This window comes from Gorilla gorilla, chromosome 6, assembly GCF_029281585.2.
Source record: "Gorilla gorilla gorilla isolate KB3781 chromosome 6, NHGRI_mGorGor1-v2.1_pri, whole genome shotgun sequence".
NCBI lineage: Eukaryota > Metazoa > Chordata > Mammalia > Primates > Hominidae > Gorilla > Gorilla gorilla.
Window position 1 is genome coordinate 160097528 of NC_073230.2, and position 23232 is coordinate 160120759.

At 48.8% G+C, this 23232-nt stretch overlaps 1 protein-coding gene across 2 annotated transcripts in view; it reads right to left on the reverse strand.

Annotated features, from left to right (window-relative positions):
* The window catches only part of SMARCD3 (SWI/SNF related BAF chromatin remodeling complex subunit D3), a 38418-nt gene extending 34699 nt beyond the window's left edge, over positions 1 to 3719 (reverse strand). Inside the window, exons 1-2 of one of the 2 annotated variants that reach the window (XM_031012917.3) lie at positions 3454 to 3719; positions 1492 to 1629 (exon numbers count right to left, since the gene is read on the reverse strand). In XM_031012917.3, the coding sequence (XP_030868777.1) occupies positions 1492 to 1530 (39 nt within the window). In that variant the 5' untranslated portion in view covers positions 1531 to 1629; positions 3454 to 3719. Of the gene's footprint in view, positions 1 to 1491; positions 1630 to 3453 lie in introns of those variants that run through there. The other variant, XM_055392420.1, reaches the window with a different exon arrangement.
* Between the last annotated feature and the right edge of the window lie 19513 nt (positions 3720 to 23232).

Below are 23232 nucleotides of genomic sequence, written 5' to 3' on the forward strand. Positions count from 1 at the left end.
ACCTCAGGTGCTGGGGAGGTGCTGGGGATGAGGGTGGGACGTTTGCTTGGAGGCCTTGACTTTCCTGCAGGTGGACTGGGGCTTCAGGTGTGGGGCTGGGCATGCCGCCACCAGGTGTGTTTCCTTGGTGATGGGTACCAGGTGACTGGCGCCTGCTGCTGCCCTGTGTGGCTTGGATCCTCTGGGCCAGGCCAGCTTCCCCAGCAGCCGGTGCCCTGCCCCATTTTGCCCTGGGCCTGCACCTCACTGGAGGAGGAGGGGCACTGGGGCAGTTTGAAGGGGAACGGGGCTGTCCCTGGCCTTCAGAGCAGCCTGGCAGGAGGATGAGTTCCTCTGCCCACTTCTGAGGAAGGAGAAGCAGAGAAAGCACTCTCATTCTGCCCACAGCCCCAGGCCTCCCCGAGCCTCAGGCTCCTCTGGGCCATTTCCAATTGCACCTTTCCAGGACTTGCCTGATGTCTCCCTCCTCAGTGCTCTGAGGCCTGTGTGGTCTGTGGCCCTTTGTGCCCAATTGTCAAGGCTGCTCTCCAAGGCCGCAGGCCCTGAGGACAGGGACTGGGCTCCACATACCTTGAGGCCCTGCCAGTACCCACCCTGTTGCTAGGTGCCTCCCACCGGTGAGGCCAGCCAGTGTGATGATTGGTGGGGCTGGGCAGGCAGAGCTCAGACCAGACTTCAGTTCCGACCCCTTACCATGCCAGCTGCGGCTCTGGGGCAGGTGGCTTTTCTGCCCAGAGCCTCAGTGTGTCCTTCTGGACAAGTGGGGACTGATGCGGACAAATGCAGACCATCTTCCTCTCACTCCTTGGGGAGGAGGCTTAGGAAGGCCCTACAAGCAAGCAATGGCCCAGAGTGCACCAGAGCTAGAGCTCCGCCTGGGGCAGGGCAGGGTTGGCTCCCACTGCGGGCTGTGCAGTAGACGGCTGCCACCTCCCTCCTGCCACAAGCGGAACCCTGCCTGGGGCCCTGCAGGGTTTTTAGAGGTTTCTGAGCACAAGTTGTGCCAAGGAATCAGCAGGTTCCTTCCAGCTCGCAGAGAGCATGTGGTGTGTGTGCATGTGAGCATGTGCACGTATGTGCACGCTTCTTCATGTACGCAGTGAGAGGAGATGGGGTGTTGTCTGGCTGTCTAGGTGGGGAGGAAGTAGAGCATGCCAGAGCCCAGACCATGCTCACATGAACCCAAAACTTGGTTTCAGGCTAGCTTGTCCCTGGCTCAGAAAGGCTTTGAGAGGCAGGACCTAAGGACACCAGGAGGTGAGAGGACACGCAGGAAAGGGAGTGTGGGATGGAGGGAAGGACATTAATGACAGGTGTCAGCAGGGGTGGGGAGAGGGACAGAGAGGCCCAGCCATGAGCACTAAGGAGTCCAGCTGGGGGCAGAAATGCCGGGAGGGGGCCATGTGGTGGGAGCAGGAGCTGAGGGCTGGCCGACTCGCCATGGGGCCCCAGAGCTTCTGCTCCTGGGCTGGCAGGGGAGGAAGCACTTACCTGTACCACGGTGGGTGGGTGCTGAAGACCTGGAGTCATAGATGGCAGGGTCCTGCACCTGGAGAGTCATCCAGTGCCCCCTCGGTGCCTGGGCCCGGAGCCCACCGCGCCTGCAGCACCAAGGGCCATTCTGAGGATCTGAAAGGAGAGGTCAGACCCTGAGCCCCAACGTAGATTCAAGGAGGCCTCGGGAAGCTGCGAAGAAGCCAAACTCCCCGGAGTGGAGGTCTGAGGAAGCCAGGACACTGTGCAGAAAAAAGGGCCTAGGATGGAGGCAACCAGCATGGGCCAGCTGGGGCTGGGGTGGCACAAGGCAGGGCGCAGGTGGGAGCAGTATGTGTGGGAAGCAGACAGAGACCGGCCCCAGGGTCCTGCGGAACAAAGAACTTGAAAGACAGAGCAGGGACCCCAGGCAGAGCCCAAGTCCTGACTGGAGAGGCCAGTTTTGGGGGTGTGGCAATGGTTGGAGGGAGAGAGCTGGGCATTGGAGGCAAAGGCCAGAGGGCAGGTCAGGATGGTAACTGGGATGGCCCTGGAGCCCAGGGGCATGGAGGGACTCCAGAGGTGGCAGGCAGGTAGTCAGCCTGCTCCATGACTACCAGCTGGCCTAGGCGCCTCCCTCCTGGTCCCTGCTAGTGCCTGCTCTGTCCTGTCCTGCCCTGCTTCCTTCCTTGCTGGAAGAGCAGGAAGGCCTCCAGCTCGTTGGGTCAGGACCCAACTTATGAAATGAAGTCCCTGAGCAGACGGTGGGGCATGGGAGCTAAGAAGAGAGCAGTGCTGTAGGAGCGGGGTGTGGGTGACAGAGGTGGGCCTTGGGAGTGGCTCAGGGTCTGGTTAAGCCATGTGAGCAAAAGGGGCTGCTGCCCATGGATCAATCCTGAGCAGGGTTGGGAGGAAAGGGGATGAGGAAGGAGGAGGCTGGAGACAGGGAGTGCTGGGGATGGGAGAGCTGGTGGGGTCCGGGAGACAGAGTGGAAGGGGAGGATGAGGAGAGGAAGATGCGGTAGGGGAGGGGCTACCAGTCCAGGGTGGGGGGGAGGTGCCCTGCAAGAAGGTGGGGGACAGAGGGACAACCTGAATAGGAGAGGGGTATCCAGGGAAGACGGTGGCCAAGTGGAGACAGAGAAGGTGCCAGGCAGGGGAATGATGGGAAGGTGCTAGGTAGGGGAAGGAGGGAGAGGATGCCAGGCAAGGGAAGGAGGGAAGGTGCCAGACAGGGGGAGTAGGAAGCAGAGCATGCCAGGCAGGAGCAGGTTGAGAAAGTGCTCGGCAGGGGGGAGGTGACAGGCAATGGGAGGAGGTGGTGCCAGACAGGGGGAGGAGGGGAAGGTGCCAGGCAGGAGGGTGCCAGACGAGGGAAGGAGGGGAGATGCAGGTGGAGGGAGGATAGGAAGGTACTGGAGAGGGAAGGAGGGGAAGATGCCAGGCAGCGATGGGGAGGAGGTGGTGTCACAGAGGGGCTGAATGGGAGTCTGCCAGTCAGGGAAGAGGTGCAAGGAAGGGGTAGGAGGAAGAGGTACGAGGTTGGGGTGGGGGTGGAGGGAGGTGCCAGGCGGGGGGACAGAAAGAGTCAGGAGTGGTGGGAGATACCTGGAAAGGAGGAGGGGAGGAAGATGCCAGGAAGGGAGAAGGGGATGCCAGGTAGGGAGGAGGGGAAGTGCCAGGTGAGGAGAAGGTGCCAGGCAGGAGAAGGAGGGGGGATGCCTGGCAGTGGGAGAAGGGAAGCCAGGCAGGGGGAGGAGGGGGAAGCCAGGCAGGGGGAGAAGGGATGCCAGGCAGGGAGGAGAAGGGATGCCAGGCAGGGGGAGGAGGGGGATGCCAGGCAGGGGGGAGGAGGAGGAGGAGGATGCCAACAGAGGCGAACAGAGACTGCCAGGCAGGGAAGGCGGGGGCGCCGGCGCAGCGCGGCCGGGAGGCGCCTTCGCCAAGGGCCGTGGGCGCCGCGCGGCGCGGGTCGCTCACCTGCTCCCCCGGGACCCCGGCCCGGAGCGCGGCCGCCCGCTCCCCGCTCGGCGCTCGGCTCGGCCCGGCGCCTGCGCCGCTGCAGCCCGGAGCGGGGGAGGCGCAGGGAGCGTCTGCAAAGAGCGAGGAGCTTAATAATGAGTTAGGGACCGGAGCAGGAAGCGTCGCCCCATCCAGCCGTCGGTGTGGTCGCCAGCTCGGAGGCCCTTGGCGGGCCCTGGCCAGACCCGTTGTGATCTTCAGCCTGTACACAGATGTGTCGTAGGTCTGTGCTTGCATCTGCACGCCTACGAGTCACACACGCAGTCAGCATCCTGTGTGGCCGCAGACATCACCTACACTAGGACCACACACGCGCATGCACGTGGGCGCGCACACACAGGCACACAAACAGTTGTCCTCACACAGATTCAGTCAGATCATCCTATGTGGCTGCAGACATTACCTAGACGAGGTCCCGGACACCCATGTGCACTCCCCACCCCCTCAAAACGCACACACCCTGGGAGGCTTTGGGTCCATCAAGCTTCAGGGCCATGTTCTCACTAATGCCAATCTTCTCCTTTTATGTACTCAATACTTAAATTTGGCAGCTTAGAGAAGCCTATTCCCAGCTTCCAGCCAGACAAGCCCAGCTCTGGCCATCTCATGGGCTCTTCCAGGGCCCCGCCTCACACGGCTGAGCTACCACAGTGCCCAGCACAGAGGGGGACCCCAGCCTACCTGCAGAGTGAAGGAGCCCTACAGAGCTCAGGCAACGGCGGGGGAAGTGGGAGCACCTCCCTAAGCAGCCAGTGGGCAGGGAGCCTGCCAAACATTTGGGGTCAGGTGGGCCTGGCAGGCCTCCAGTAGGAGGCAGGCAGGCAGCAGGGACCCATGGTCTGAGGCTGAGGTCAAGGTCAGGTCCTTCTCCCTCAGGTTCCCGCCTCTGCCCCCGCAGATATCCAGCCTCTCCCCAGGCCAGGTCACACCCTCAACACTAGGGGTATTTTGGGGTCTGAGCTCTGCACTGCCTGGGTTTGTCTCTGTTATGGGCAGGCCCAAGGCAGAGACAGAGCTTTTCCACCCCTTCCCTTTCTGGTATCTTCCTATCCTCCCTTCATGTGAAAATATTTCTGTTTTATTCTTTTAATTTTTTTTTTTTTGAGATGAAGTCTTGCTCTTGTCCCCCAGGCTGGAATGCGATGGCGCGACCTTGGCTCACTGCAACCTCTGCCTCCTGGGTTCAAGAGATTCTCTTGCCTCAGCCTCCCAAGTAGCTGGGATTACGGGCACCTGCCACCATGCCTGGCTAATTTTTGTATTTTTAGTAGAGATGGGGTTTCACCATGTTGGCTAGGCTGGTCTCGAAATCCTGACCTCAGGCGATCTGCCCGCCTCGACCTCCCAAAGTGCTGGGATTACAGGCGTGAACCACCGCACCCGGCATGTTTTAAATTTTTAATTGTGATAAAATAATGTAAAATTTACCATCTTAGCCATTTTGCAGCGTATGTTAGGTTTTGTAAAGTATTTCACATTGTTGTGCAACCAGTCTCCAGAACTCTTTCCATCATCCCAAACTGGAGCTCTGTATCCGTCTAACAACAACTCCCCCTTCCCCCTTCCCGTCCCCTGGCAACCACATTCTACTTTCTGTCCGTAAATTTGACTACTCCATGTACCTCATATAATGCCTTTGTGGCTGGCTTATTTCACTTCACACAATGTCTTCAAGGTTCATCCACATTGTAACACGAGTCAGGATTTTCTTCCTTTTTAAGGCCGAAATGTATTCCACTGTGTGTATACACCCCTGTTGTTGTTATTGTATTAGAGATGGGATCTTACTCTGTCGCCCATGCTGGAGTGCAGTGGCACGATCTAGGCTCACTGCAGCCTCGGACTCCTGGGCTAAAGCAATCCTCTAGCCTCAGCCTCCTAAGTAGCTGGGACTACAGGTGCACACCACCACACCAGGCTAGTTTTTGTATTTTTTTAGTGATGGGGTTTCGCCATATTGCCCAGTCTGGTCTCGAACTCTTGAGCTCAGGCGATCCACCCAGCTCGGCCTCCCGAAGTGCTGGGTTTACAGGCTGGAGCCACTGCACCGTTGTTTATCCGTTCATTTACTGTGGGACACTTGGGGTGCTTCCATCATCTGGCTGTTGTGATTTGTGCTTTTACTCCCCTTTTAAAACACGCTGACATCAAACAGGAGGGAAACTGACCCTGGCTTGGCCCAAGGAAGATGTTCTCAGCCTTCCCACGCCCCTTTCCCCAGCGCCTGTGTTTCTACCTTCAGGACCCTCACCCCAGGCACTCTTACACCTCTGGCTACTCAAAGGACCCGCTATGGACATTTTAACCACATTTGCTTACTTAATGCCCTTCATCAAAACTGATTCTTCTACCCGTTTTCATGAAGGGGCCTGAGTCCATGGTAAGGAGGAGTCCCTGCTGTCCTTCCTGGGGACATTTCCCTTTGAACAAGGGGTTTTTGGAGGTGCAGTGTCTTATAACCCCAGGAAACAAACCTGGAGGCAGTGCTTGGACAGCAGGTGTGGCAGGGAAGGGAGAGGTGGGGTGGGTATTTTGAGTGGGGAGAGCATTGTCCAGTGAAGTGGGAGAGGCTGAGAGCTTCTGAATGGTGGGTTTTGGTGCAGCTTGAAAGGCTTCCTGGGACCCAGACCCTGGTGCCCGGAGGTCAGCGCTGGCTTCACTCCCTTGGGCCGAGGATAACCTGTGTATGGGCAGTGTCTGCCCTCTCCCCACCATCTGAATGGCCTTAATGCTGCCTTCCCCTCCCACTGTCACCAGCTATTAACTTCACAGAATAAGGGTGGAAAAGCCCTTCCAATGAGACAGGTAGTTAGTTTCAAAAGTGAGGAGGGCAGTGAGGTGGCAGGGTCCTGTCATGGGGATTGGCAGAGCGGGCCCAGAGGGAGAGCAGGCAGCCAAGATACAGTGGGGAGTCGATGGGCACAGGCAATATCAGACAGACAGGCCTGGCCCAGGTGGTGCAGGGCAGAGCAGCCAGATGGGCATTCGGTCCCCTCTGACCCTGGCCCCACACCCCACAGCCTCCCTTTCTCCTCCTTGGCCCTGAGAGCCTGGACTGGGGATAAGGTTATCAAGGATAAGTCTGCGGCTCCCCAGGTGTCAGGGGAGGGACGTAAATTTAGGGCGGCAGGTCTATCCCAGCACTCAAACCTGATTTCTAAATATCTCTTTCCTCATTTATCTCTCCCTCTGAGCTGTGCCTCTGTGAGGACAGGACTGGGGCCCATCAGCCTGAACACTCTAGGGCCTAGCACAGTGCCTGGCACGGAGTAAGAGGAAGATCACAAGCCGTGGTGGGTGCAGGTGGGAGTCCTGGGAGGGTGGGGTGCTTTGGGGACCAGGGAGACCAGGCAGGGGTTAGACTGGGCTATAGGGTTAGGGGTCACGTTCAGGCATTCAGTCATTCAGTCATTCGTGAGCGTCCGAGGCTGCTCACTGCAGCACGGCTTGTATAACAAGAATTCAGAAATGGCCTGCATGGTCATCAACAGGTGACAGATGACATAAATCCTGTGACAGCTGTAAACAGGTGACAGGATAAATTTATCATTCAATGAATGCTATCAGACAATGGGGAAACTGTCCATATACTGATCTTAGAAGGATCCCAAAGATCTGTCAAATGAGAAAAAGCAAGATGTGCAAACAGCACATAAAGCATGCTTCCACATGTGAGTGTGTGAGCATGTGCTGTGTGAACATGTGCATGCACATGTGTGAGTGTGTGCACATGTGATGTGTGTACACTCCTCCAGAAAAATGCAGAAGAAACTGGCCAGAGTGGTTGCCTCCAGTGAGGCTGGAGGACTGGGTTGGGGGAAGACTGACTTTCCACTGTGTATTCTTTTGTACATTTTTGAATTTCAAATATTTCACCTATTCAAAAAATAACTACACATTTACAAAAACCACTCGTATCATCATTTAGACTTTCAATATATTCCGAGCACCTGCTACATAAAATCAGACGCACAGCTATGTGCCTTTAACCATGAACCCACACGTGACCCTCTCTCTGCTCATTCTCTCGTTCATTTTGCATTTTCCTCTCGAACCTCTATTATCAACATGTGCCTCAGTAATAGGGGTGAGGATGAATGAGATGCCGCTTGACCTACGGGGGAGTTAAGACTTCTAAACAACTGGCAACACCAGCTAGAAGGGGCTAGTGCCGTCACAGAGGCCAGGCCAAATGCCAGAGGAGAGATAGTAGAATGGGACATGCCAGGGGCTGGGGGAGGGGGGGTAACAGTGCAGTGAGGACACCGAGCTTCAGTTTCACAGGATGAGGAGCATTCTGTGGGTGGATGGCAGTGGTGGCTGCACAGCACTGTGAATTTCTTCAGTGCCACTGATCTGTACACTTAAAACAGTGAAGATGGTAAATTGTATGTTATGTGTATTCTACCAAGTTTTTAAAAAATAATAAGTGAAGGCTGGGCGCAGTGGTTCATGCCTGTAATCCCAGCACTGTGGGAGGCTGAGGCGGGCAGATCACCTGAGGTCAGGCGTTTGAAACCAGCCCGGCCAACATGGTGAAACCCCTCCTCTACTAAAAATACAAAAATTAGTGGAGCATGGTGGCACATGCCTGTAATCCCAGCCACTCGGGAGGCTAAGGCAGGACAATCGCTTGAATCCGGGAGGTGGAGGTTGCGGTCAGCCGAGTGCCACTGCACTCCAGCCTGGGCGACAGCATAAGACTCCATCTCAAAGAAAAAAAAAAAAAGGGAAAACATGCTAGAAGGATGGAAAGAGTGTTTATTCACCCACCACCTGTTGGGCTCTGTGGCAAGTGTTTGATCTTCCAATGGCCCTGCAGGGTGGACATTATTATTCACATTTACAGACGACAGGACACAGAGCCCAGGGAGATCTGTGACATGTTTGCGGCCACATAATCAGAAAGTGGCAGAGCTGGGATTCAAATCCACATGTGTCAGACTTCTTCAGCCTCAACTGGCAGCCTCTGGGGAAGGGAGTGGGAGCTGGAGGGTGGGGACATTTCACAGAAGAGGCAGCCTTGGTGCTGAGTGTTGAGGGGCTGTTGAGTCACTACCGGTAGGCAAGAAGGGTAGGAGAGATCCTGTCTTGTGAGGAGCAGCCTGAGCTGCTGTCACGGGTGTGAACTGTGTGCAGTGTGCCTGTGGACCCACCAGCGTGTTGGGGTGGGAAACAAGGCCAGCAAGGGGCACGCCTGAGGCGGAGGCTCTGAGATGCTCACAGAGGTGTGGGCTTGTCCTGGGCCATGGGGCACCGGCAGGCAAAGCTCTTAACCTCTCTGGCTGGCTGCCATACCTCCTGGAGCTCTTGGGCCCACTTCCGGAAGACTTTCAGCACCTCCAACTCTATTCCTGATGGTCCCTCAAATATCCCCACAGATCAGGTCAAAAATTCCAGAAAATTTTCTTGAGCCTAGGAGTTCGAGACTGCAGTGAGCTTTGATCATGCCACTGTACTCCAGGCTGGACAACAGAGCAAGACCCTATTTCTAAAAAAAAATATATATATATATATAAGAAAAAATGTTCAGAAATTGCTCTGAGGTTAAATCAGATTTATTTTTGATTTAGTGTTTTTCTTTTCTTAAATAGTCCCCTCCCCAGTCATATAAGCTTACGGCCCCACAACCTGGACCTTCCCCTCCCTGGCTGAGCCAGATAGTAAACTATGAGTATTTTTTTTTCCTGGATCCCTTTTGTTTTCCCTGGAGTTAATGATCAGCTTTTTTCTTTTTTTAAATAGACTTTATTTTTCAGAGCAGTTTTAGATTTACAGCAAAATTAAGCAGAAAGTACAGAGATTTCCATAAACCTTCTGTGGCCATATAGGCACAGCCTCCTCCACAATCATCATCTCCCATCAGACTGGCTGCCCACAGCTGTCATCCTGGAGTCTCCCTTCACCATAGCCTTGGGGATTCCGTTCACCTCTCTTCTGTTCATTTATTTCTTTAGCAAATAAGTATTGAGTCCTCACTATATGCCCAGCATTGTTGTAGGCACTGGAATACAGCACTGAACAAAATGAACAAAAGTTTCTGCCCAGTCAGAACTTATAATCAAATGGGAGAAATAGACAACAGCCAAGAAAAATATGTGAGATGTTCATTCCAGTCATGCAAGGCTGGTTCAATATTCAAAAATCAACCAATGTAATCTGCCGTATTAACAGATGGAAGAAGGAAAATCACACCACATTGAGCAACGCAGGAAAAGCATTCAAAAAAATTCAGCAACTCTTTATGATAAAAAAAACTCTCAGAAAAATAGGAAAAGGGGGAAACTTCCTCATCATGATAAAGGGCATCTACAAAACACTTTGAGCTAATATCACACTTACTGGTGTGTGAAAGTTATCAGAATCAAAATGGAGTCATGTGTGTTAAAAACCCTGACAAACAGAGCCAGGTAAGGCCACTAAGGGAGACTTCTCACCCACAATGCCTGATAACAAGAACTATCACAAAAGACTGCAAAAACCACAACCTTGCACAAAGGCCATTGTAACCTTACACACACACAAATACTTCTGTGAGGACATCCACTTGCCAACTGCCTGTCCAATCTCAAATTGGGGCCACCCTTGTTATTGATTTTTGTAGCCAAGGATAATTATCTCAAAACAATTATGTTAATTCTCTTCATTTTTCCTTTAAAATCCTTAGTCTTGCCGGGCGGGGTGGCTCACGCCTGTAATCCCAGCACTTTGGGAGGCCGAGGCAGGCGGATCACGAGGTCAGGAGGTCAAGACCATCCTGGCTAACACGGTGAAACCCCGTCTCTACTAAAAACACAAAAAATTAGCCTGGCATGGTGGCAGGTGCCTGTAATCCCAGCTACTTGGGAGGCGGAGGCAGGAGAATGGCGAGAACCCAGAAGGTGGAGCTTGCAGTGAGCCGAGATCACGCCACTGCACTCCAGCCTGGGTGACAGAGCGAGACTCCGTCTCAAAACAAAACAAAACAAAACAAAAAAACCTTAGGCTTCCTTTGTTTCCCTGAATATGCACATAATTTGCTATTGCATGCATATTCCCATTGCAGTGCTCTATTCCCAAATAAATATCATTTTCTTTCAGCGAGTCTCCCTCTCTGTTTATTATCTAGGTTGACAAGTGAAAGACTGAATGCTTTCTCCCTAAAATCGAGGAAAGGCAAGGATGTCTACTTTCACCATGCTTCTTCAACATATTGCTGGAAGTTCTAGCCAGTGCAAGGCAAGAGAAGGAAATAAAAGTCATAGAGATAATAGAGAAGAAATAAAAGTGTCCCAATTTGCAGATGATACGATAGTCTACACAGAAAACACCAATAAGACTACAAAAAACCTCTTAGAACTAATAAATAGGTTCAGCAAGACCACAAGATATAAAAGGATAAAGGAGTCCAAACACAGTGGTTCACACCTACAATCCCAGCACTTTGGGAGGCTGAGGCGGGAGGATCATCGGAGGTCGGGAGTTTGAGACCAACCTGGCCAATATGATGAAACCCCGTTTCTACTAAAAATACAAAAATTAGGCCGGGCGCGGTGGCTCACGCCTGTAATCCCAGCACTTTGGGAGGCCGAGGCGGGCGGATCACGAGGTCAGGAGATCGAGACCATCCTGGCTAACACAGTGAAACCCCGTCTCTACTAAAAAATACAAAAAAATTAGCCGGGCATGGTGGCGGGCGCCTGTCGTCCCAGCTACGCGGGAGGCTGAGGCAGGAGAATGGCGTGAACCCGGGAGGCGGAGCTTGCAGTGAGCCGAGATCGCGCCACTGCACTCCAGCCTGGGCGACAGAGCGAGACTCCGTCTCAAAAAAAAAAAAAAAATACAAAAATTAGCTGGGCGTAGTGGCTCACGCCTGTAATCCCAGCCACTCGGGAGACTGAGGTACTAGAATCACTTGAAACTGGGAGGCGGAGGTTGCAGTGAGCCGAGATCGTGTCCCTGAACTCCAGCCTGGGTGACAGAGCGAGACTCTGTCTCCAAAAAAGTAAATAAATAAATAAAAATAAAAAATAAAATAAAAGGATAAAGGACACAAAATTATTATAATTATACTTCTGTATACTAACAATGACCAAGTAGATACTAAAATTGAAAATACACTATAATTGACAATTGTCTAATAAAGTGGAAATACTTAGTGCAAATCTAACAAAACACGTACAGCACTTGCATGCTGAAAACTACACAACATTGGTAACAGAAGTCAAGGAAAACCTAAATAAATGGAGAGACATAGCAAGTTGATGGATTGGAAAATTCAACATAGTAAAGATGTCAATTCTCCCAAAACTGATATACAGGTTTAATTCAATTCCTATCAAAGTCCCTGCAAGAGTTTTTGTAGATAAAGAGAATATTATTTTAAAATTTACATGGAAAGCAAAGGAACTAAAAATCCCAAGATATTTTAAAAACAGAAGAATAAAGTGGGAGGAATCACTCTACCCCATGTTAAGGCTTATTATATAGCTACAGTAATAAGACAATGTGGCATTAGCAAAGGGATGGACACACAGATCAATGGAACAGAAGAGAGAACCCAGAAATAGACCCATGCAAATAAGCCCAACTGACTTTTGACAAAGGTTCAAAGTAATTCAATAGAGGAAAGATAGCCTTTCGATAAATGGTGTTGAAACAGCCAGACATCCAAAAGCAAAAAAAAAAAAAAAAAAACGAAAAACTCCACCTAACCTTCACACCTAACCTTCACATCTTATACAAAAATTAACTCAAAATGGATCACAGACACAAATGTAGAAGATTAAGCTATAAAACTTGTAGGGCAAGCATGGTGGCTCACGCCTATAATCCCAGCACTTCAGGAGGCTAAGGAGTTTGAGACCAGCCTGGGCAGCAGAGCAAGACCACATCTCTAAGAAAAAATTGGCCAGGGGTCATGGCATGCACCTGTGGTCCTAGCTGCTTGGGAGTCTGAGGTGGAAGGATCCCTTGAGCCCAGGAGTTCAAGGCTGTAGTGAGCTATGATCATGCCACTGCACTTCAGCCTGGGCAACAGAATGAGAGCCTGTTGAAAAAAAAAAAAAAAAAGAACTAAAACAAAAAACCAACTATGAAACTTTTAGAAAAAATATAAGAGAAAATCTTTGGGATCTTGGGCTAAGGGCCAAGTGAAGAATTCTTAGACTTGACACCAAACGGCCAATCCATAAAAGGAAAAACTGATAAATTGGATTTCATAAAAAAAAAACCTGTGTTTTGTGAAGACTTTTGCTCTGTGACAGAGGATGAAAATAAAAATCACAAATAGGAGAAAATATGTATAAGCTACGTATCAACAAATAACTAGTATTTAGACTATAAAGAAATTTTAAATCTCAGAGGTTAGAAAAAAATCAGATAACTCAATTAGAAAATGAGCAAAAAACACATATAGGCCTTCACCAAACAGGACCTACAGATGGCAAATAAGCCTTTGAAAAGATGTTCAACATCAGCAGCTGTTACACTACACACCTCTCAGAATGGCTAAAATAGAAACCAGTAACAACAGCAAATGCTGGCGAGGATGTGGAGAAACTGAATCACTCATACATTGCTGGTGGGAATGCAAATTGGTACAGCACTCTGGAAAACAGTTAGGCAGTTTCTTATAAAACCAAACATGCACTTAACCCAGCAATTGCACTCTTGGGCATTTATCCCAGAAAAAGGAAAACTCATGTTCCCCCAAAAATCTACATACCAATGTTCAGAGCAGCTTTATTCCTAATAGCCAAAATTGGAAACAACTTAAATTCCTTCAACGGGTAAATGGTTAAACAAACTGTTGCACACTCATACCACGGCATACTACTAAGTAATAAAAAGAAACAAAACACAGCTACACAGGGGAACCTCCAAATCATTTAAAAATTATTTCAATTTTTTGAGTTAACTGAAAGTGTGAAAAAGCCATTTTGAGTGAAAAAAAGCCAATCTCAAAATGTTACATACTCAATCATTCCATTTATATAACACTCTTAAAATGGCAAAATTAGAGAGATGGAGACCGGATTAATGCTTGCCAGGAGTTAAGGAGGGGACAGGGTGGGAGGGAACTCGGTGTGGCTATGAGAGGGCAGTCTAAGGAGCTCTCTTAGACTGGAAACGTCCGGAATCTTCACTCTTGTGCCAGGCTGATAATGGCTCCCAAAAATATGTCCACATCCTAATGCCCAGAACATCTAAATGTTACTTTATCTGGAAAAAAAGGTCTTTGCAGACATAATTAACTTAAGGATCTGGAGAGGAGATTATCCTGGATTATCTGGGTGGGCCCTAAATGGCATCACCAGTGTTGTTAGGGATTTCTCTCTCTCTCTCTCTCTCTCTCTCTCACACACACACACACACACACACACACACACACTGACCCACAGGAAAAGGTGATAGGAAGGCAGAGCACAGAAAGATGGATTAGATCAGCTGCCAGATGCTAGAAGAGGCAAGGAATGGATTCCCTTTGGAGTCTCCAGAGGGAGCACAGCCCTGCCTATACCTTGACTTCGAGCTTCTGATCTCCAGAACTATGAAAGCATAGATTTATCTTGTTTTCAGCCACCCAGTTTGTGGTAATTTGTTACAGCAGCTACAGGAAACCAACACAACTCTCCTCCTTGTGATATCGTGCTATAGTTTTGCAAGATGTTACCACTGGGAACACTGGACAAAAAATACACATCTCTGCATTACTTCTTACAAATGCATGTGAATCTATAATTATCCCCACATAAAAAGTTTAATTGAAGGATGGGAGCTGAAGGGGAACGAAGTACAACGTCCCTTGATTTTCAGGGTCTGTTAGAGGAACAGCAATGTGGCTGATGGACTGTGAGGTCGGAGAGATAATGGCCTCGATGTGTAGGGGGCAGTGAAGAGGATGGGTTGTACAGGGCTTTCTGCGGGTATTTAAAGACTTTGTCCTGGCTGGGCGCGGTAGCTCGCGCCTCTAATCCCAGCACTTTGGGAGGCCGAGGCGGGTGGATCACAAGATCAGGAGATCGAGACCATCCTGGCTAACATGGTGAAACCCTGTCTCTACTAAATATACAAAAAAATTAGCCCAGCGTGGTAGCGTGCGCCTGTAGTCCCAGCTGCTGGGGAGGCTGAGGCAGGAGAATGGCATGAACCCGGGAGGTGGAGCTTGCAGTGAGCTGAGATCGCACCACTGCACTCCAGCCTGGGCGACAGAGCAAGACTCTGTCTCAAAAAAAAAAAGACTTTGTCCTTTACTCTGAATCAGATGGGAAGCCACTGTAGCATTTTAAGCAAGGATAGACATGATCTGATATTCATGTAAGTGGGCCAGTCTGCTGCCATACTGAGCATAGACTGTGAGGGACACAGTCTATGGCTCTTAACTCAAGGCAGGGAGACCAGTTAGGAGGACAGTGCCATCACTCAGGATGGCTGGTTTGAATAAGATGGACTGGATTCTGATTATGTTTTGAATAAAAGGTTGGATTCTGAGTATATTTTCAAAGTAGAGCCAGTGGGATTTGCTCTCAGATTGCCCATGGGTATGAAAGAAAGACAGAAGGTAGGATGGCCCTAAAGATGTGGCCTGATCCCAGCTGGAAGCATGGGGCTGCTGTTACTCATATGAGGAAGGTTGGGAGGATAAGTTTAAGATGCTTATTGGACATCCAAAAGAGATGTCAAGCTGGCACTTGGATGTAGGAGGCTGGAGCTTAAGCTGGAAATACACTTTTAGGAGTCAACATTTAGCTGGTAGTTTACACCATGAGACTGGGTGAGCTCACCAAGGGAATGAACATTTAAAGAGAAGAGGCCCAAAGCCTGAGTCCTAGGGCATTCCAACACTAAGAGGTCAGATACAGGGAAAAGCCAGGAAAGGAGGCTGAGAAGGACCCACAAGAAGAATGTGGCATCTTAGAAACCAACTCCAGAGGAAGCATTCTAGGGAGAAGAGTGATCAACCATGTCACATGTTGCTGGTGGCCAAGTAAGTTGAAGACTGAGACTTGGCTGTTGCCTGTAGCAATGAGGAGGTCATTTGTTGACCTTGGTGAAAGTTTTGATGGGTCTGTAGGGCAAAGCCAGAAGGGGAGAAGAGGAATTATAGACAGCAACTAGAGACAGCCCTTTAGGGCAGTTTTATTGTGAAGAGGAGTTGGAGGGAGAAATGGGGTTGCAAAGGTTTCTTTAAAGTGGGGAAATTAACAGCATGTTTGTGAGCTGATGGGAATGAGCCAGTAGAGGGAAACATTGATGATGCTGGGGGAGGGAGAAGACAACATCTTCTGGGGGCAGTTTTCTTGAGTAAGCCTGAGACAAAGCAGGAGTCATTCATCTGTAGCAGCAGTTTTCAACTTTGGACGTATGTTAGAATCACCTGGAGAAAAAAATCAAGTTGTAAAAAAAATTGCCATTAGTACACCTCAGACCCATGAAATCAGGGTCTCTGGGGATGACTTTGCAGAGAACGTGGGGAAGGAATTGTATATGGGCACCAAACAGGCAGGTGTGAGGCATAGTTGTGGGAGCATGTGGAAGTTCTCTTCTGATGGCTATTTCCTCAGTGAAATAGGAAGCAAAATTATCAACTGAGCGTGAGGATGGGGAGGAGATTTTGGAGGTTTGAGGAGAAGAGCAGGTGTGGAATGGTTATTTAGGTGTGGAAAGGCTGCAGTCATTGGTAATGATGAGGTCTAGGGTAAGGCTAGGGAGATGAGATGCGAAGGGAGAATAAAGGGCAGGCTCATTGGAGGAGAGGAGGGTAGGAACTGAGAGGCTGGGGTCCTGGAAGGATCCTCTACATGGACATTCAAATTATCAGGAATTGGCCAGGTGTGGTGGCTCATGTCTGTAATCCCAGCACTTTGGGAGGCTGAGGAGGGCAGATCACTTGAGATCAGGAGTTCAAGACCATCCTGGCTAGCATGATGAAACCCTGTCTCTACTAAAAATACAAAAATTAGCTGGGTGTGGTGGTGTGTGCCTATAATCCCAACTACTCGGGAGGCTGAGGCAGGAGAATCATTTGAACCTGGGAGGCGGAGGCTGCAGTGAGCCAGGATCATGACTCTGCACTTCAGCCTGGGCAACAGAGTGAGACTCTGTCTCAAAAATAAATAAATAAATAAATAAATAAATAAATAAATAAATAAATAAATAAAATAAAAAAATAAAAAGCCAAATGATCAGGAATTAAGACGGGGGAGGTGGCAGAGAGAGAGATGTAGGAGGGTTCTGCCTGGATCTCAGTCAATGGAAGGTGGAACTGGGGGAGGGGCAGCCTCACATTCAATGCGTCGGCAAAACACAACTATCTATAGGCCCCAGGTGTTGCGTCAGAACTCTTGTTTCTTGTATTCCATGTCTTCCTCTTTTTTAGTTTAATTCCTTATTGGGGTGATCCTCATAATTGTATTTTATTTGTTATTATTTTGCTAAGACTGGTGCAGTAGTCTCCTTACTGGTATTCCTGCCTCTAGTCTTGCTGCGCTTCACGTGGCCTCTGACAAACCTCACCGCTTCTCTACATTTCCTCCAGTGTAACTTCTTGAACTACTAAATTGGCCCTGATCACTTCCTTGCTTAAAATCTTGCCGTGAGCCACCATCCCTAACAATAATCAGCTCACATTTGTCGATCCCTGGCTGTGGCCGTCACTGTGTTGAGTGCTTTATGTGTGTTCTTTATGTTGATCCTCATAGGCACTCCAAAAGGCATGTCTGATGATTGCCCTTATTCCATAGGTGATGACACTGAGGGTGAGGGAGGTTAGGTAACTTGCCCAATGCCTTGTAGCTGACGTTATCACAGCATCCAAAGCTTCTTATAATTGATCACTCTCCCTACACACTTCCTTCCTTTCTTTCTTTTCTTTCTTCTTTCTTTCTCTTTCTTTCTTTCTTTCTTTCTTTCTTTCTTTCTTTCTTTCTTTCTTTCTTTCTTTCCTTCCTTCCTTCCTTCCTTCCTTCTTTCTTTCTTTCTTTCTTTCCTTCTTTCTTCCTTTCTTCCTTTCTTTCTTTCTTTTTTTATGGGGTCTCGCTCTGTCACCCAGGCTGGAGTGCAGTGGCGCAATCTCGGCTCACTGCAAGCTCCACCTCCCGGGTTCACGCCATTCTCCTGCCTCAGCCTCCTGAGTAGCTGGGACTACAGGTGCCCACCACCATGCCTGGCTAATTTTGTTTTTGTATTTTTAGTAGAGATGGGGTTTCACCGTGTTGGCCAGGATGGTCTGGATCTCCTGACCTCGTGATCCACCCACCTCGGACTCCCAAAATGCTGGGGTTACAGGCGTGAGCCACTGCGCCTGCCCTATACACTTCATTTCTTACCATTTCTTCCTACCTTGAACTTTGTGCTTCGGCAAAGCTGAATTCTTAAAAGTCCCAGGACCAGTCAGACTCCTGGTAGGAAGGATGTGGCACAGAAAGAGGGTTTAGTTAAAGAGCAGTAATGAAGGGCCCCTTAACAAGAGGTGGGCAGGGCTAAGGGAACCAACGATGATGGTAAGGCACCCAGCCCCCAGCACCAAAGGGAGACCAAGGGGCAAGGAGCAGGGCTGTGCTATCAGAACCATGTTGGAGTTGAGACCATGGAAGAGGGTGTGTGTCATAGGAACTACGGGGACATGCAGCCACTGCCAAAATCAGGATAAATCCCATGACTCACCTTTCCTCCACACCTCCAGTCTCCTGCTGGGGCCTGCATTGGCAAATCCAACCAGAAGCCAGAAGATAAGAGAGCTGGGGTAATGCAGTCTGTAGAGGTCAGCTTGCTTGGGCATAAATGAAGCAGGAGAAGGATAGAGAATGGATCAGGAGGGACAAGAAGCATTTCTGTCCCTTGCTTAGAGGAATAAATCCCGTGACCCCCACCCAGGGGAAACACAAAGTCCCATCAGCCACTGGATTATTGGTGATTTCAGTTCAATCATACTCCCAATAGGAGCCAAAGCAATAATGTTAGCGATCAACGCTGCTCTTCATATAAAGTAACAGGAAAAAAAGGGAAGGGAAAAAAAAGCTCTATCTTGCTGGTCATAAGACCTAAGTTGATGTTGATCCTTTTGGTTTCCTTCTTCCACCCACTGGTGGAAGCAGCATCTCTGCTGCTCTGATTTTACCTCCTTGGTTGACCCAAATCTTCATCCCCACAAGATACAAGCTCTTAGTAGCCCTGTCTTTTTTTTTATATGGAGTCTCACTCTGTCGCCCAGGCTGGAGTGCAGTGGCGCGATCTTGGCTCACTGCAAGCTCTGCCTCCTGGGTTCACGCCATTCTCCTGCCTCAGCCTCCTGAGTAGCTGGGACTACAGGCACCCACCACCACGCCTGGCTAATTTTTTGTATTTTTAGTAGAGACGGGGTTTTGCCATGTTAGCCAGGATAGTCTTGATCTCCTGATCTCGTGATCCACCCGCCTTGGCTTCCCAAAGTGCTGGGATTACAGGCGTGAGTCACCGTGCCCGGCCCTTAGCAGCCCTATCTTTATGGGGTTACCACTGTGGCCACTGACCATCACTATTGGACAGGAAGAACTATGAGTCACCCCAGCAAGTGCTCTGGTCCAGATAGAACTCTCTTTACCCCTATTCCACAGCAGCAGCCAATTCCCCTTGGTAACTGGGTACCTGAGCAGTACGGTGACCCCCTTTGACACCTATGGATTCAGCAGCACAAGAAGCCCAACCTGGCCAGTAAGAGGCTTCAGCTTCCAATGGAGTGAAAACAAGATGTGTTCTCTCTTAAAAGTGGCTGAGGCTGGGCATGGTGGCTCACGCCTGTAATCCCAGCACTTTGGGAGGCTGAGGTGGGCAGATTACCTGAGGTCAGGAGTTCGAGACCAGCCTGGCCAACATGGTGAAACCCCGTCTCTACTAAAAATACAAAAATTAGCCGGGCATGGTGACACACACCTGTAATCCCAGCTACTCGGGAGGCTGAGGCAGGAGAATTGCTTAGGCCGGGAGATGGAGGTTGCAGTGAGCCGAGATCGTGCCACTGCACTCCAGCCTAGCCAACAGAGCGAGACTCTGTCTCAAAAAAAGAAAAAAAAAAGTGATTGAGAGAGAACACTTACCACGGCTCATGCCTGTAATCCCAGCACTTTGGAAGGCCGAGGTGGAAAAATCTCTTGGGGCCAGGAGTTGGACACCAGCCTAGGCAACAGAGTGACACTCTGTCTCTAAGAAAAATTTTTAAAAGTTAGCCAAGCCCGGTGGCACACGCCTGTAGTCCTAGCTACTCAGGAGGCTGAGGTGGGAGGATTCCTTGACCCCAGGAGTTCAAGGTTGTAGTGAGCTGTGATTGCACCACCGCACCCCAGTCTGGGAGATAGAGCAAGACTTTGTCTTAAAACATGGTTAAGATGATAAATTTCATGTTATCTGTATTTTACTACAACAAAAAATATTGAAAAAAAAGGACCCAACTCACACCCATTATATTGGCTAAAATCAAGAAGACTGACCAACCCAAGCACTGGCAGGAAGGCAGAGCAAATACTGAAAAAGGCTTGGCAGCTTCTTGACATGTCTCCCATATGACCCAGCCATTCTACTCCTAAATGATTATTTCCTGCCTTCTCCACGCTCTTCAAATCTCCAGCATCTCCCTCAGAACAAATAAATTGAGTCTCCAGGAAAACTCTCTCAAAGAACAGGAACCTATGTATTCTGGCTATAGGGGAAACAGCACCATATTTTGGCCATTGGCTTAAAGTATCTGCCACATCGTCTAGGGGAGCACCCCAGCCTCACAGGGTTCTGTCCTCCACTCGGTGCCATAACTGAGCCTTCAGTGGGCCATTTCCCAGATTCACCCACACAGTCGCAACTGAGCGATAGGCACAGAGTAAGACCAGTGGATTCTCTGGGCATAAACTCAGTGCCACAGGTCTTTTGTTATTATGAGTTCCTTGGTTGGAGATGATGTTGTAGGGGTTACCATGACAATAAATAGGGCATTCTGGAAATCTTCAAACAGTGGGACTGGCAGAAGCAGTGCAAGTAGGGAAAGCAAGTCTGTATCTGGAATAGGACTCCACTCTTCTTTCGTTTGTTTGTTTTAATAATAAAATTCTGTTAGTTACTCCAAAGGACTCCATTCTTAAGAGGACAAATTGATAGCCGCCTCATGAAGGAGTGATACAAAGTTAGCATCAACCTATTTCCAGGGGGCTGGCTGGTTCCTGTGGATGGTGCAATGTCAGGGATTCAATGTTGGTTATTTCTAGTATTTAGCGGTTTGGGAACTCAATGGTAATGGCGTCCATATGAGTCCTAGTGGCAGGTACCTACTGAGGAAGGATTGGGTAGGGGAAAAACAAGCTGGCTGACATTCACAGGAGGAATTGATCATTTCATCAGCCTGATCATTGAAAGCCTCCTCTGAGTGGGTGACTCTGATGGGAATGTGCATGATACATGAGTATCTTCATGTGGTGCCCATTCTGGGACCTCTGTCCACATACCTCTTTCCCAGACTTCCTGGTCACCAGTCTTCTGGCTTTGACCAAAGTTCCTGACCAGCCACACAATCTATTACCCATTACCCATTAGTCAATGTAGAGCCACGCCCTAAGCCATCTTGCCTCCAAAGCAAAGCAGACAACTAGATTGGCTAAATTTTGTCTACTGGGAGGCTTTTCCCTTCACTACTGTCTTCTGGGCCCATTTCTGCATGGAACTTAGTGCAGTGGTCATACACTTCCATCTGATGACCCTTCTGTAAACAATAGATTGATTTTTCTTCATCGTCTATTAAGTAGGCAGAGGGAACTCACTATGAAGCCATAGTTGTGAGTTGAGGGAGAGGTAGCAAAAAAGTAGGAGTGGATACCATTAAAGTTTGAGCTGCTGACCCGGGCAATTATTTGTACCTTCTGGACCTGAGCGAGCTTATTCTTACAGCTGCTATGCAATGCAAGCTGCACACATTCAGCTTTATGACTTGGTGGATTAGATAAACTCAGCTCACGATGAACAGCGCATGCCGCACCATTACTTGGTACTCCAAGGACAGGCATTTAGTCCTTACAGGATCTAGATTTAGATTTTCCCACCTATTTATTCTTTTCCAGGATCATTATTCTTTATTGCATTGCTGTGCTTCCATCTGGTATCATTTTCCTTCTTCCCAAATAAATTGCTTTATTATTTGCTTTAGTGCAGATCTGCTGGTAAAAATTCTGTTGGCGTGCTTATTAAAAAAAAGACAACTTTATTTTGCCTTTATTTTTGAAGGTAATATATCTTTTTCTTTTTTCCTTTGGCTGTTTTTTTAAGATTTACTCTTTGACTCTGGCTTTTTGCAGTTTTTCTACAGTGGAACCAGGCATGGTTTTCTTTGTATTTATCCTGCTTACAGGTCATATGGGACTTCTTAAATCTGTGGCTGAAATCTTTCATCATTTTTTGAACACGCTTGGCCACTATCCCTTCATATGTTATTTCTGCTTCAATGTCTCTCCTGTCTTTCTGGGGCACCAGAGTCATGTATATTAGGCTGTTTCACTGGGTCTCATGTGTCTGTTATACCGTTTTCTATATCTTACTTTTTTCTCCCTTGTCTATGTCCTTCAATATGAATATTTTCTACTGAGCTAACTTTTAGTTAACAAAGCCTCTTATCTGCAGTTCTCATCTGCTGTTGAATTCATCTACTAGAGTCTTGAATTTAGCTATTTTATTGTTCAGTTTATGTTTTTTTACTCTCTTTTTTTAGATTTGAGGTTTCTAACAATACTCCCCATCTTTTCCTTCCTATTTTCTTGAAAATATTATTTTAAAATATTCTTTAATAATTATTTATCTTCTCGAACGTATGCATTAGTTCATTCTTACATTGCTATAAAGAAATACTTGGCCAGGCATGGTGGCTCACGTCTGTAATCCTAGCACTTTGGGAGGCTGAGGCAGGCGGATCACCTGAGGTCAGGAGTTTGAGACCAGCCTGGCCAATGTGGTGAAACCCCATTTCTACTAAAAATACAAGAATTAGCCGGGTGTGGTGGCACAGGCCTGTAATCTTGGCTACTTGGGAGGCTGAGGGGAGAGAATCGCTTGAACCTGGGAGACGAAGGTTGCAGTGAGCCCAGATTGTGCCACTGGACTCTAGGCTGGGTGACAGAGTGAGACTCTGTCTCAAACAAAACAAAACAAAACAAAAAAACTTGAGACTGGGTAACTTATAAAGAAAAGAGGCTTAATTGGCTCATGGTTCTGCAGGCTCTACAGGAAGCATGGCTGGAGAGGCCTCAGGAAACACAATCATGGTGGAAAGTGAAGGGGAAGCTGGCATGTCTTCACAAGGCCAGGGCAGGAGGAAGGGAGGGAGCGGGAAGGTGCTACACACTTTTAAACAACCACACCTCAAGATAACTCACTCTCACTGTGACAACACCAAGGGGGATGGTGTTAAACCACAGGAAACCATCCCCACGATCCAATCACCTCCCACCAGGTCCCACCTCCAACCTTGGGGATTACAATTTGACAAAAGATTTGGGTGGGGACACAGATCCAAACCATGTCAACATATTTATTTAAAAATCTACATCTAATAACTCCAATATCTAGATCACCTGTGAACCTGTTTCCATTTTCTATTCTCCCCTTGGTTCTCTCTCATTTGGTCTTGTTTTTGGTATGCCTAGTAATTTTTTTACAGCTTTACTGAGGTATGATTGATATGTAATAAACTGCACACATTTAAAATATACAATTTGATAAATTTTGGCATATGTATTTATTGTGAAACCA